Raw genomic sequence first — 13,943 nt, 5'->3', positions numbered from 1 at the left:
TATGATACTCATTTTTACAAATGTGATAATATTTACACTTTAAATAGATTATATATGTATAAAAGTTGTTTATTAATTTTTATTAATTTTATTTGTTATTATTTTAAATTGTCATAGAGTATTAACATTTTAAAAATAATGGCAATGATCTTAATTTTTTTTTGTTTTTTATATAAGTACTTTAAGTATTTAAAATGATTTATGCAAAGTTTTATTGCGATGCAGAGATTAATTGTTCTGTAAACAAATAATTTTATTTATAGAACAACTAATCTCTGCATTCGAATGAAACTTTATATAAATCATCTTAAATACTTAAAGTACTTATATAAAAAACAAAATTTTTTTAGATTTATTTTTATATTTACCATAAAGATCTTTATGATCTAAAATAATTTGTAATTTTTTGGGAATTTTTTCACTATTTTGTAAATATGCGTAATGCAGCCTTAGCTCGCGTTGAATAATCTTCCGCTTCGTTTCACAATGTACTAAGCAATACGTACCAACACGTTGAAAAGATTTCGTGTAACGACAGTTTGTGGCGTGCACAGAACTTTCTTATATTCTTAACCGTCCTACGAGTACCCTGGGCAAGTACTTAACGTCGAACAATCGTTAGGCATTCAGGTACTTGATTTCTCTTCGAGCGGAAACTTTTGCAGCCACTGTTGTCATAGGGTTGAGGGATATTAACGAAAACTTTCGCAAATTTATGGAAAGTTTACGATGGCGCGGTATCGAGTGCAATGCAATGTCGAGCTAAATTGTAACTTCCATTACACGGGATTACGTTAAGTTACATCAAGAGTGTCGCAACTTTCTTGATACAACGTATTCCTCGTCAGTGATAATGGAAGCGAGCTGACGTATATTACTTACCGTACTTCATTAAATTTCTATTCAGCAAACAGCGTGTGCATCGTTTCTAAGGGGATGAAAAATAAAAGAACTTTCACCTTTTATCGTTCAAGAAAATTCTATGAAATCATATCGGAGATAAATCGAGATCGTGTTGTCGTAGCTCGATATAATTGACACTCCTGTCAATAATGTGCCGGAAACGATCTGTCATTTCCGCGATAATCCAGTCAGAAGATCGCCATTAACCTATATATTAATGCGTCCCTCGGTGTCGTTAATTAGCCCCTTACAATTCGATCATTAAATTCCGTGTCGTTATCGCGAATTCTATTGACCAGGTCGCCGATAATGTTGGGTGCCACGTGTGCAGTTTCTCACGATTCTGTTATAAATTGCTGTAGCCGTTGTAATATTTTCTTCGTAACTAATTAACATTCGCATAACAACATATCATCGTAATAATGGCCACGAAACGCTGTCTGCAGTAGTTGTATTCCAGCGTATCGCGCGTTCCTCATATACATCCAGAAACAAATGCGGCAACGGGATAACGAAGTTCCCCATAAAAGAGGAACAACGATCGACAAAATCCAATGCCCCGGTACTCGCTGCAACACGGTTTCGTTCCGTCGTGCACGAACGAGATTAATTAGTCGGACACACTTTTTGGGCGAAATCCCGTTTCTCGTTAGTCTTCATTAGCCACACAACAACGACGACAATGCCGCTATCCATAACGCGCCGGAATAAACGTACATTAGAGAGAGCGTTCGACCGGTTTTTTAGGCCAATCGATCTCATAAGCCTATTTTCTCTGATATTGAGAATCCGCGCGCGGACGAATTCGATTAAAACACGCGTTAATCGACGTCGAAAGAGAATCACGTCACTCAGTTCCGTGATCTAGGACAAATGGCAAAACATACAAAACCGACAGGACCGCATTTAATATCTCGTCGCGAATAAACGGACGACCGCCGCAAGATCACGTGCGAAGATCACGACGCAAGATAGCGATTAATACAGTGGTGTTGAAAATTCAATTCTCCGATGAAATTAATTAACTTTATTCTCCAAAGGGAGAATCACCGAAGCGCCCCTTTTTCCCGCCACTCTCCCACCGTTCTGTCTTATCCCCTTCGTTCTCCATTTCGCGATAACGTGTAAAAGTAGCTAGAAGCGCAAGAGCTTTAATGATACTACGGCATCGATTTTCGATTGGCGAGAATGACATCCTCAAAACCTTCGACAATACCGATACCGCTTTCTCGTAACGACTCTGAGAGAACATTAATGATGCCAACACATTGCTTTCACGAGTACCTTCGCGAGTATCAATTGCTACAGGTTGTCTCGCAGGTCATCTAATATTCGATTTACCTACGCCGAACGTATAGTTTGCGTGACAACGTAAAGGATACCGCAGCCATTTATTAGTACGGCTCTCGAGAGGAATAAGAATATCCTTTTCGCTTAGTCTTCGCTATCATACGACATCCGAAAACTGAATAAGCCGCTACGCTAAATAAATATGTCATAAAAATTCGCGCGCGCAGACTCCCGGGACCAGCATAGATATTCACTTTTATCCTTAAACGTTGTTTAAGCAGCCGATTCGAATTATTCTTAGGGGATTAACACGACCTGGCTCGCAGTGTCCTCTTTCTCGTCCCCTTTCCCTTCCCTTTCATCCTTTCTCTTTTTCATCGCAATTCCGGGTCGCGCTTAAAGAGCCCATCGTAAAAGAGGTCCTAAATGGTTTGCATTTTCATGAATAACATTCGCGAGTGTCCTTTTATCGTTCTCCTTCACCTTCGTGATTCTTATCTTATTATCCATTCAGAACGTTCTATGGAAGATACAGCCGGATATTATAATATAGATAAAAGTAGGCGAAAGTAGAAGCCATAACATGCATGAAGAAACGCTTTCGTAAAGTGAGACAATAAAGATCGGTAATCTCAGCATTTCTAATTGCGCTTAATCTTGAATCTGTTAATTTTTTTCGCGTAAGACAGTGTTTTTAATGGATATTACAGTGTCAGAAGAAAATGTAATTAGAACGGAGAAATTTCTCTCATGCTTCAAATATCCCATCCATCTCCTTACTTTCGGACAAGCGCGACATTCGCGTGATATTCTCCGTTTGTCAATATTCTTCGTGCGAGATCTTGCCGGCGGCAATAAGAACTGACGGCCCCGCTCTATCATGCGGTGATTAAAGAGACGCGCTATTAAGCCGGCCGCGAAACGATCACGATTGACGACTGACGAGGGTAATTAATGGAATGATATGAAACGTTAGTGCGGATGAGGGTTTCGACGGGACGTACCAAACAAACGTGGTGGTCACGCATAACGGCAGTTGCCTGTACGTCCCTCCGGGCATCTTCAAGAGCACATGCAAGATAGACATCACTTGGTTCCCCTTTGACGACCAACACTGTGACATGAAGTTCGGATCCTGGACCTACGACGGCAACCAGGTACACTACTGTCTCCACTTACACACCGACACACGCTCAATACACACCGAGAGCACCAAGATTATTATCGATCCCTTAAATTCTTCCGAATGAGCTACACGCGCTTTTACTCGGGTAAACCGGAAGCGAAGGGTGAAAGAGAGCGAAGAACCATGAAATGTGGCTCTCGTAAGTGCAATCGATGTGACCGCCGTGCGATGCGACGAAAGAAAAGATCTCACATTTTTACGGTTTACAATCTTCGGAAAGTCTGCCACAAAATTTTCATTTATCATATATGATGATAGCAATATATGATGATATAGGGTAATCAGAAAATTTCTGATTATCCTATCGATGCAGATTTTCCGAAGAATTTAAAGTCAATTTGCATTTAATGTTTCTTTACTGCAAATAAAATCGATCTTTTTACAATCAATCGTGATAATATATGTTGGCTGATGCAAAGTATAAAGCCATTCCAAAATTAATAAAAATTTATAAATTTTTTCTTTCTTTATTTAATATCTTATTAACTCATCTATCGCTCGAATCTATATATATATATATATATAAAATACAAACGGTTATAATTACAGATAAATGAATATTTAAAAATATATATTTATATGAATAATTTTTACATTTTTCTAATACGCATATTTGGGAATCAATAAATAATTAGTTCATTGTCGAAATTGCAACGATAAAAACGTGTCTCAATCGCAACTCTCGCCGCTTAATTACCATCCAATTACCAATTACGGGTGCACGCCTCGTTCTCGTTTAACGAGCTCGCGGCCAAATTTCCATGCAGAAAACTGTCGAGAATTATCCCATTGGCATCTCACCGTTTCACAGCGCGTGAAACGGGGATTCTCGTGAGATCCTCGGCGCTCTATCGACGTCGCAAATGGAGCCACTTTCATTGTCCGTTCGCCATCAGAGATCCCTTGCTGCCATGAAAGACTCGACCTGCCTCCTACCTCGTCCCAGCCGTGACCAGAAAAACCTTATCCCGCGCCCGTGATGGGCATCTCGCGGCTTCTTCTGTCCGACACAAGACTCACGAGTGCAATACACAATAGCGATGCTCCATAGATAGCCGTTCTCACGCTTCGTAGCTTCAGCTCGGATCTATATACATATAATATAGGCATATATGTACATATATATATATATATATATATATATATATATATATGATATATAGCATTACATGTTACACACGTACGACACACGTATCACACGCACCGTTTTCTGTAATGTGTGAATTAGATCGAGTGCCGCGTGAGGAAAGAGATGAAGTAAAATAGGGAAGTGTCAGGGATACCCAGCACTCCAGAAGAGAACATTCGTCGCGAGAATTGCGAGTATCCTGCCGTGTTTTCAACGTTTTTCGCTACTTTCCATTTGAAAATTTGAGTTGGATCTTCTTTCGAAACATTTTTCGTGATATATCCGTCGTGGTAGAAGAAGAACGTCACTTTACAAACATCAGCCGACATCACCGATTATTATTTAATATCCTTCGACAAAAGTATAATGAATTTTACATATTTTGTTGCGCAAAATAGATCGAGAGCACTTATTCATGCACACTATTTCATGCACACGGCGTAAATTATGCAACATGCGAGATGTCGATTAACGTGCGGAAATATGCTGATGGCGCACGGCTTAAATCGTTGGATTCGATCGTGCCCTGTTCAATTATTTCCAAATTGCGGGTTACTTGAGGTGATCAACGTTAATGGAGCGATTTCCTCGCACTATTATGGAAACGCTATTTCCATGCGTCGAACCGACGGCATCAATTCTATAATGTTCAGAAAGCACATGGTTACCTCTGCTCGATCGTAATTACTTTGTCGCATAAATTTCTTAACAGTCTATGAACCACATTTATTACTTCTCACTGTTAGTTACATTTAACGTTTCCTAGAGAAATGATCGAAATGAAATGTAATGTTTTAATATGACATTTTGATAAAAAGGTTGAGAAAATAAAATTAATTCGTTTAATCATGTATGATACAAGAGATAACTAAGTGATTAGCTTGCCTCGCACGTCGCTTTATTTTACGTATAAACGCGAGCTTACTTTTTAGATGTAATTTTGTAACGTGGCTTTCGAGTGCCGAGGATGAAATTTTGTTAAACTAGCTATATTCGATTATATCTGAATTGCGGATAACCCGTGATGACCATAGTTAATGGAACGATCTCAACATTCTCGTAGAGAATTGTGTCGCAGATATTTCAACGTGCGTTGTCAACGATAATTATATCCGCGGCGCTAGATAAATTACCGTTGCCTGTTTCTAAAACAAGCAATTCGCTACACGTACAATACATAATGTACTTTTCCCAATCTCGTATTACAAGATAATTATCCTCAACGGTATCTCCTATAACGTTCTTCGCGATAATAATCGCGACATTTACACTCGGACATTTCCGCGCCGAAGAAAATTACGTAGAGGATCTCGTCGGAAAGAGAAAGATATTCATCTTTGCTTCTTTGTCGTGACTTAATCGCCCGTAAGTTCTCTCATCAATTATCAAATTATCAATTATCAAACTTCTATGCAAAATCCTCATTTAATTCCGAGGCTGCATAAGTTCTCTAATATCTACTTAATCTCAAATTTGAACCTGGCGGTCTGCCAACGTGTGAATAATTTCAAGTTTTAGGTTCGTACAAGCTGTCGTAATTTTTGCACGTTCAACTATCAAATTCGCATTGATATAAAACGCCGATAAAGTTTGACGGGATGCAGGCCGGCGCAGTCTCTCGGTAATTCCGCTTCTCTCCATTACGTAAGCGATAAATTTTGGCACTGGCATCCTCGTGTCGTCGCAATGTGTGTAGTAGAAGCCGTGTTTGTACAGCAGATATTAGGCACATACGGCCAGGCGTTGCGCCTAACTCGCGACGTCGAGTTTGTCGAGCTCGTTCCCACGGCGCGTAGTTTGCAGGCCGCATATAAACGCCAAATGTTAAATTCATTTTACTTACGACCCGGCCTCGACACTTCGCCACGTCCGTGACAGTTTTCAACCTCTCGAGACCCTCGCACAAAGAACTACTCACGATCAGAGAGTAGAGGCACGCTAGTTCATTCTGTCGCTCGAAATCACTCCTTGACGTATAGAATTAATGAAAATCAACTGGAATTTGATATTTTTATTGTGCGTAAATCTGCCTGATTTAAAAAGAAGCTCCGTTAGTCTGCAATCTAATGCATTTCATAATTTTAATTTAATATCAAACTTTTGAAATTATTTTATTTAATGCTTTGTTCGATAACGATGCATGAAACCACAGTCCCTTGATTTAGAAAAATCTTATCAGATATATTTAAATACGATGCATAATTTATTAACTTTTGACATTCTCATTTTAACAGTCACTTAGTGATGTGATAGCAGAAAAATTATAAGTATTATTATCCTTTCACGACAGGATGTTTCATATAAGAAAGTTTATATCTTCTGACATATGAAAAGACATCTACTACACATTTAACATGGACTGTCCGATACTTTCATTGCGATATATTTTACGATTTGCAAGCAAGAATAATTTATGATAACGATTTATCGACGCGTGACACTGGTGAATTATATGACGATTGGTAGTGTTGGATCATAAAGCAAACTGAAAAGTGACAAATCGTGATTTTCCGTTTGTCGCTAATGCACCGTATCGTAAAGCTCAACGAATGTTCGCTAACGGATGGATAACGCACTTATCAGGGCAACAGAATGAGCTAAAATGAGAACAAGTATCACACATGCATACGCGCATCTCCAACCGTATATAAAATTTTTAACGAATCATCAGTAAATTCATTGTTACTATTACTGTAATTTAAAAGAGATATTTTTGTCGAAGCAAAATCAACCAAATCGAAATCAATCATCCACCAACTAAATCAATCATCATACATACATATACACACATATATATTTTATTTATTTGAATATTGTTGTTTAAACAACCGAATAAATTATTGCCACAAAGTATTGAAATTTAAAGTAATGAAAAATGATACATAATTTTTACTCTCTTTTACGCTTATGTTGTATTTTGTGGTAATTTCTCGATTCATCGACGTTATTGATTTTAATAACATCAAAATCATTAAGCGCACGTGGCGGCTTTGTCGCACGCTTTGATGATAAATAAGGTGCATGCTTTAGCATTCTTATAAATTGCGCGTCGAACTATTTCCTCGCTGTCACTGCCGATAAATTTATAAACACTCCGTCATTCTTCTTTGTTCTCCTAGCTTTAATACGGCCGACGTCGATAAGACTAAAAAACTGCCATTGCTTTTCAGACGGGGCTATCTCACGGGCAATAAATAATCCCCGTATTTCCGCAAAGCAGTCGTGGTTTCATCGATTTCCAGACGGCATTTGGTCATTATTTGTCTAAATGCATGTGAAGTTCCTCGTGTCATTTCGCGTAACATCCATCTATCCCTTAATTACGGCACAGATAGAAATTTACCGTAGTATATATAGGTTTCAGATATATTTCAGACATATTTCAGCAATTTAGATATTCACAAGTCAATTATTTGTCTTTATAATTCGTAATTCAACTAACTTGATAGAATAAAACAATAAATACATTTCAAAAGTTGTATTCACAAATCGATTTTTATTTGTAAACTGCGCAATTTCCGTAAGAGATCTTTTACAATAAATAACATTTTTAGTTAGATCCGTGGAGGTTTTAAGCATTTTTACGTTGCAATGATCATGTCGCGCACGTACTCTTTAAGAAACGATCGAACTTAATACAATTTACATGTCCGCAGGTAAAATCAGTTTTCCAATAAATTTCACGCTTAAATAATAAATAATCTCTCTACTTTTATACCTCTTTCCCTCCGGTGTTTCGACATCATAATATCGTATATAATAAATTGACGGTAAAATGCTTGCGTATTAGTTCATCGAACTTTGTCACCGACCGAAAGGCAAACTCGATAATAATGGAATCTTAATGAGGGATCAATGTCTTTCGAATCACCGTTGATCGTACCGGACCGGAGTATTATTAGCGGCTCTCATAAAACGTGCATGGGACGAGAACGATTTTCCGATCGATGCTTGCCTTTAATAACGAGGACGTCGGGCGAGATGACGGCCCATATCTGTTCGCCGCCGAAATCGATCACTCGGCCGAAGTATTAATAATGCAGTTCTTTAAATTTTTCAAACTGTTTCGAACAAAAGCGTACTTTTTTATAGACAACGCCGCCACTTTGCGCTCAAAGTATTTTATTAAATCGCCCGCAGATGAAGTCCAACGGGAGGGCTTCTTTTAAATTACATTCACCATTAAGTTCAGTTCATTTCAACTTTACGCACATTTTAGTTTCACAACGGCTTCATGCTTCGTAGTAGCATCACACGTAATCATTTGTCATTATTTATACTTGCATACACAAGTTGCCTATTCGCTGCTTGCGCGAATCTATTGTTTTAAATCGGATTTAAATAATATCACTTTGTTATTTCAAAAATGGTCATCTCAAAAAATGGAGTTTTTCAGAAAAGGAGAATTGTTCTTCAACTTGGCAAAAATTATTATTGACCAGTCAAATAATATCGGCAAAAAGAATTTGTTCTTAATATAGTCAAATATTTACATTTTTGTCATTTTCGTTTCGCAATCCTTAAAAAAGTTACTCTATTTGAATTTAACTTTTTTTAAACTATCCTTTCTATTGACGATCTTTGAAGTGAGGTTAAGTTAATTCATTTTTTATGATTGATAGAGTAATATTTATTTAACTCATTCATGGTAATAAAATCGAAAATCGCGTTTTTTGTGTGTCACTTTTGAAATAAAGAAACGATATATGTATATCTTCCTATCTCGGCGGAGACGGATTGGTCCGATTGTACTCGTAAAAACGGATCAAATATAAACGAAGAATTACGTTGTCAACTCGACGCCCACGCATAAAAATTTAGTTTTGCTCCGATAAACAAATTTATTTATTCAACTCCCAGTAACAACTCAACGCGCAGTTAATGGACGGGCGTGGTCTCTATGCCGCAGAGACGCGGCAACGTTTTACGAGGCGAGCATAAACATTTACTGTTTCCGACGGATATTCGTTGGTGCGCGTTTTATTTGTGACAATAAAATTTTGATTTTTCACACGATGCCTGTCTGCATTTCGCAACAAGGCCGCACGATGTTAAATCGACTTTTCATCGACACATTAATTTGATTCATTTTTCTCTTTTTTTTTTTTTTTTTCAAACGTTTCATTCTATAATTGCGCACTGAATTGAATCGATCGTGAATCTTCCTTCGGAGTGCTGGGACTTGTTTGATAAACACAATTAAAATAACCAAGATTTTGCAACCACGTCACGAGCGCAATCTGAGCACACTAATTGGCTATAGCTATGTTGAATTTTATATTATGGTGTCGACATATACATTTAACCTTCCTACGTAGAGGAAGGCGCTATGATGGGCTGATGTCGCTTGCCGGTGTTACTTTGCTTTCACGGGCTTTTTCTTCGAGTATCAAATGAGAGCTTTCGCTATTATACATATATACATACATAATATATACGACGAGGAGTGCGGAAGTGAAATAATGAGAAGGGGAAAAGAATGAGGAAAGAGTGAAACGATAAGAAAAAAATGGAGAAGTAGAAAAAAACAACGGAAAAGACAACGTAGTGATTTCGGGATTGATATATGCATTTACACATATTACCCTCCGTGTTTCCCCGCGCGAGAAGAAAAAGAATACAGACTGTAGAGAGGTGTTAGGATATTCGCGAAATACACAACCTACTCAAACTATACTTATACATGCTTCACACACACACATATACATCGACCAGTCAAAGCAGGGTACCACGTGATTATGTCTGAGCTGGGAAACAATTTTGCATGGAGCACATTCCACGCCATTCTATTATCGACTCCGCACCGATTATCCTTCGCCAGCTTCCTTTTTCGAATAATCGTCCTCTCTCGATTCTTTCTAATTCCTTCTCGACTTCCTGACTTCCAAGTTGAGTTTCCGTCCTTTTATTTTATTTCATTTTATTTTATTTTTTTTTTTTCACGACGATTAAGGACGCATGCTTGTATGTAAATGCTTCATATCTATTCAATATCTCTAACGATCTTTCTATTTCCCACTTCTTTTACCGCTTCGACAGTTTCTCGTGCATGTAACGGTGATCTCTTTGCTGCGCATGACGTGCATATCTTGTCACGACGATAACTCGTAGCTAGAGGAAGGTGAGCCTGTTGTGCACTTCGCGTATTCCGCTGCTTCGGAATTAGTTCGATTCGAAGCTGGATAGTATTCAAGTATTCAGTAGTTTGTTGACAAGCGTTATTGAGGAATGTTGCGAATATATCGAGAGATAATAGAACTCTTTCGAGCGTTTAATCTAGATTTTATTTAAGCGTTGAACTATTAAAAAGAAGACATTTTACTTACCGTTTGTTACGTATATCGAGATATTCCATTTTCTTACAAGCTATATTAAATTCTTACAAGCTGATTTTTCACGTAGAAGTATTGCTTCTTATATCTTTTTTACTGCGAGGACAGAGATCAATGTCCGATCATATATCAACCTGTGTCACTAACTCGACAGGTAATATCAATCTTTCAAATTATCAATAAAATATGCAATCGAATAATGGGTGAAATCTGCTATTATTGAACGATGCCACACCTTCCACACTGTAAGAAAACGTTCATTGATTCAACGCTTAATCAAATAATCGGTGACGCGACGGATTGCCTAATATAATTTTTACAGCCAGGAAGTACGAGTACGTATCTAAAAGCATTTTAATCACAGTTCGTTTAATTCCGTGATATTACAAATTAGCAATGTAAAATGACGCCAATTATCAAAATCTATAACGCGAAGGCTGCCCGATGAAAGAATTACGTCGATCGGGAAAAACGATCAAAGGAGAAGAAATTAATGCCCCTCTTACTCGTGTCGACGGATTACGAAAGTGCTCGCGCGTAATCCGTGACTACGCACCACTTTACGTAATCGCGCTAGTAGCAGTAGCAGCAGCAGCCAAGGATCACTTTCCTCTCGAGTCGATTTATCCGAGGCGAAAGAGAGAAAGAGAGAGAGAGAGAGAGAGAGAGAGAGAGAGAAAGAGAGAGAGAAAGACAGACACCTCGTTCGCGTTTATTCGACGGGATAACTGACGACGACGCTCCCGTTTCATGCAATTTTCCGGTCGCTTCGTCATCGCCGACGCTTCCGGCCATTTCGTTTATGAACAATTTGCGAGGACTCCTCCGACCCTTTCCTGCCTCTCTCTCTCTCTCTCTCTCTCTCTCTCTCTCTCTCCCTGCTGTCCTTCCTCCTCTTTCTCTCTACCTCCTCTCCTCTTTTCCTCTCTCGTTTTATCTCTCTCTCTCTTCAATCCAGCTTTTCTTCATCCCCCGGACTTTTTATTTCTCATCTTGCCCGAGCAATTTCTCCTTATCGGTTCACCGGTGCGAACATACGCGTTCTGGCTACCGCCCAAAGATCAAATCATTTACAATCTGCCGATCCACTAGTGAATCCAGACTGAACTTCCTATCTTCCGTGGAGTCGATAGCTGAGTGACGTCTCCGTGCCAGCGACAGGCGAGTCCCCATTCTTGAGATTCTCCGTCCTGGTCGCACGCGTACTTCGATCCGACACCCACGAAAGCTAATTCTCGATCGATCCTCGTGCCAACCACCCCTGAAACGCTTCGATCCGTTGACCTTTTTCCTAATTGGCAATTCATAGTAACGTACATGTGTTGCCAATAATTTTCGACTGCCTGACAACATTTGGCCAATACAGCAGGATGCAACAGTACGTCATCAATATAGTTCTATAAATAATCACCTGGATTTCATAATTATAAATTACGCGACAAGTGTTACCAGCATTTAACCGATAAAATTTCTAAAAAGCTTTATCAAACATCTATAATAAAGTATAAAGCTGGGCATGTATTTGAAATACTTTTATTTCAAACACAGTATTTGCAATACAAGTGTATTTTGTATTTTGTATTTCAACGGAGCATATGAAAGTATTACGTATTTTATATATAAAATCGAAAGATTGAAAGTTTTTTTGTATTTTGAAAGTCAAATAATAAAATGGATTATCAATCTTTGAAACGAAAAATACAAAATACAAAATATTTTCTTTTTTTCCGCTAAAATACAAGATACAATTGTCTTACAAATATTGTTTTATAAAAGTATATTTGAAATATATATATGCCCAGAGCCCTCTGCTAAAGTACCCAATTCGACGTCGGATTCTCCGAGAAATTATTAGCAAAAAAATATAACTTGTGAGTGAGCTCTGCTATCTTACGACGACCGTGTTTCCTCGCAGTTTACAACGTTATAAAGTATTGTTGATAAGCTAGTCGTAAATTTCCGCGACAGATATGGAAGATAGAATAGGGATCGTGAGCCAACGTTAGACCATCATCGGCGTTAATCGCAAACTATTATCTATAGGCCATCGTAAACTGAGTTTATCCTTAGTCTGTTCCACGGCAAATGGACAATACAAATCAATGAACCGCTGAATGTGCGGATCAAGATATGCCGTGTACATGCGATCGTATACTAAAGGCATACACGTACATCTAGAGAGAATTACGGAGGGAAAGGGACGAACACAGTAGAATTAATTGAATATTGGATTCAAGTTCACACCTGCGAATAATATATCCGATTAGCCGACAATCAGCCAAACTTCAATCACTTGATAGTCAACACGAATAACAATCTGCTGGTAATACTTTTCACACCGCGATCTTAACAACAAAAATTACGAGTCTGCTTCGAGTTTAGTTTACAGGACACTTGATAGCGGACTTGCTGCGCGAGAAAGGATTAATTATATTATTAACGCATAATCGAAATAGTGATTTTTATTGAAAGAAAAATGTCGCGCATGAGAAAAGTATTTTAATTGTTAAAAACTTAGAGATCTGTCTTTATTTGGTTTTCACATGAAAGCAATACGCGTAATACCTACTGTAACAACACTATCATTACGTAATACGACAACTTAGAGGGACACGGATCGAATCGATCATTGATCGGAAAAATTTAAGACTGCTGTAATAGGAAAAAAAAAACTATAACGGAGAATCCAAAGGATGAGTACTCGCTGAACAAAGCTTAGGCTAAGTTCGCGTTCGCTTCGCGCATATCAGCGTGCCCTCATCTTACCGAGAGATTCTTGTCGTTATCGTTATAACGAGACGATCATTCAAAAAGATCGATCTCTTCGACACAGCAAATTAATTATTATACAATGACAAGCGTTTCCCTTACCAAACACGTTCTTGGTGTCCTGCAAGTGGAAATATCAAATAAATCGCCTAAAGATCTCTAATCTTACTTATCGATATTATTTATTATGCAGAACATATGCTAATTATGTGTTCATTACGTCGACCGGGATAAGCTGAAAGAGCCCTGAACTGAATACACAAATATTCATAGCGCCGTATCGTTTTCATAGTACACATTATGTACATATCGGAAGAGCGATGTCGTAGTTGCC

General features: G+C 38.2%; 1 protein-coding gene across 2 annotated transcripts in view; it reads left to right on the top strand.

Moving 5' to 3' along the window:
• Window positions 1-13,943, top strand: part of LOC108746404 (neuronal acetylcholine receptor subunit alpha-7) — a 255,845-nt gene that overhangs the window by 137,913 nt on the left and 103,989 nt on the right. For both annotated transcript variants that reach the window (XM_018483143.1, XM_018483144.1), the window contains exon 6: window positions 3,170-3,350. In XM_018483143.1, coding sequence (XP_018338645.1) covers window positions 3,170-3,350 — 181 coding nt within the window. The remainder of the gene's footprint in view (window positions 1-3,169; window positions 3,351-13,943) is intronic.

This window comes from Trachymyrmex septentrionalis, unplaced genomic scaffold, assembly GCF_001594115.1.
Source record: "Trachymyrmex septentrionalis isolate Tsep2-gDNA-1 unplaced genomic scaffold, Tsep1.0 scaffold17, whole genome shotgun sequence".
Taxonomy (NCBI): Eukaryota; Metazoa; Arthropoda; class Insecta; order Hymenoptera; family Formicidae; genus Trachymyrmex; species Trachymyrmex septentrionalis.
This window is presented reverse-complemented; position numbering and strand designations above follow the sequence as displayed.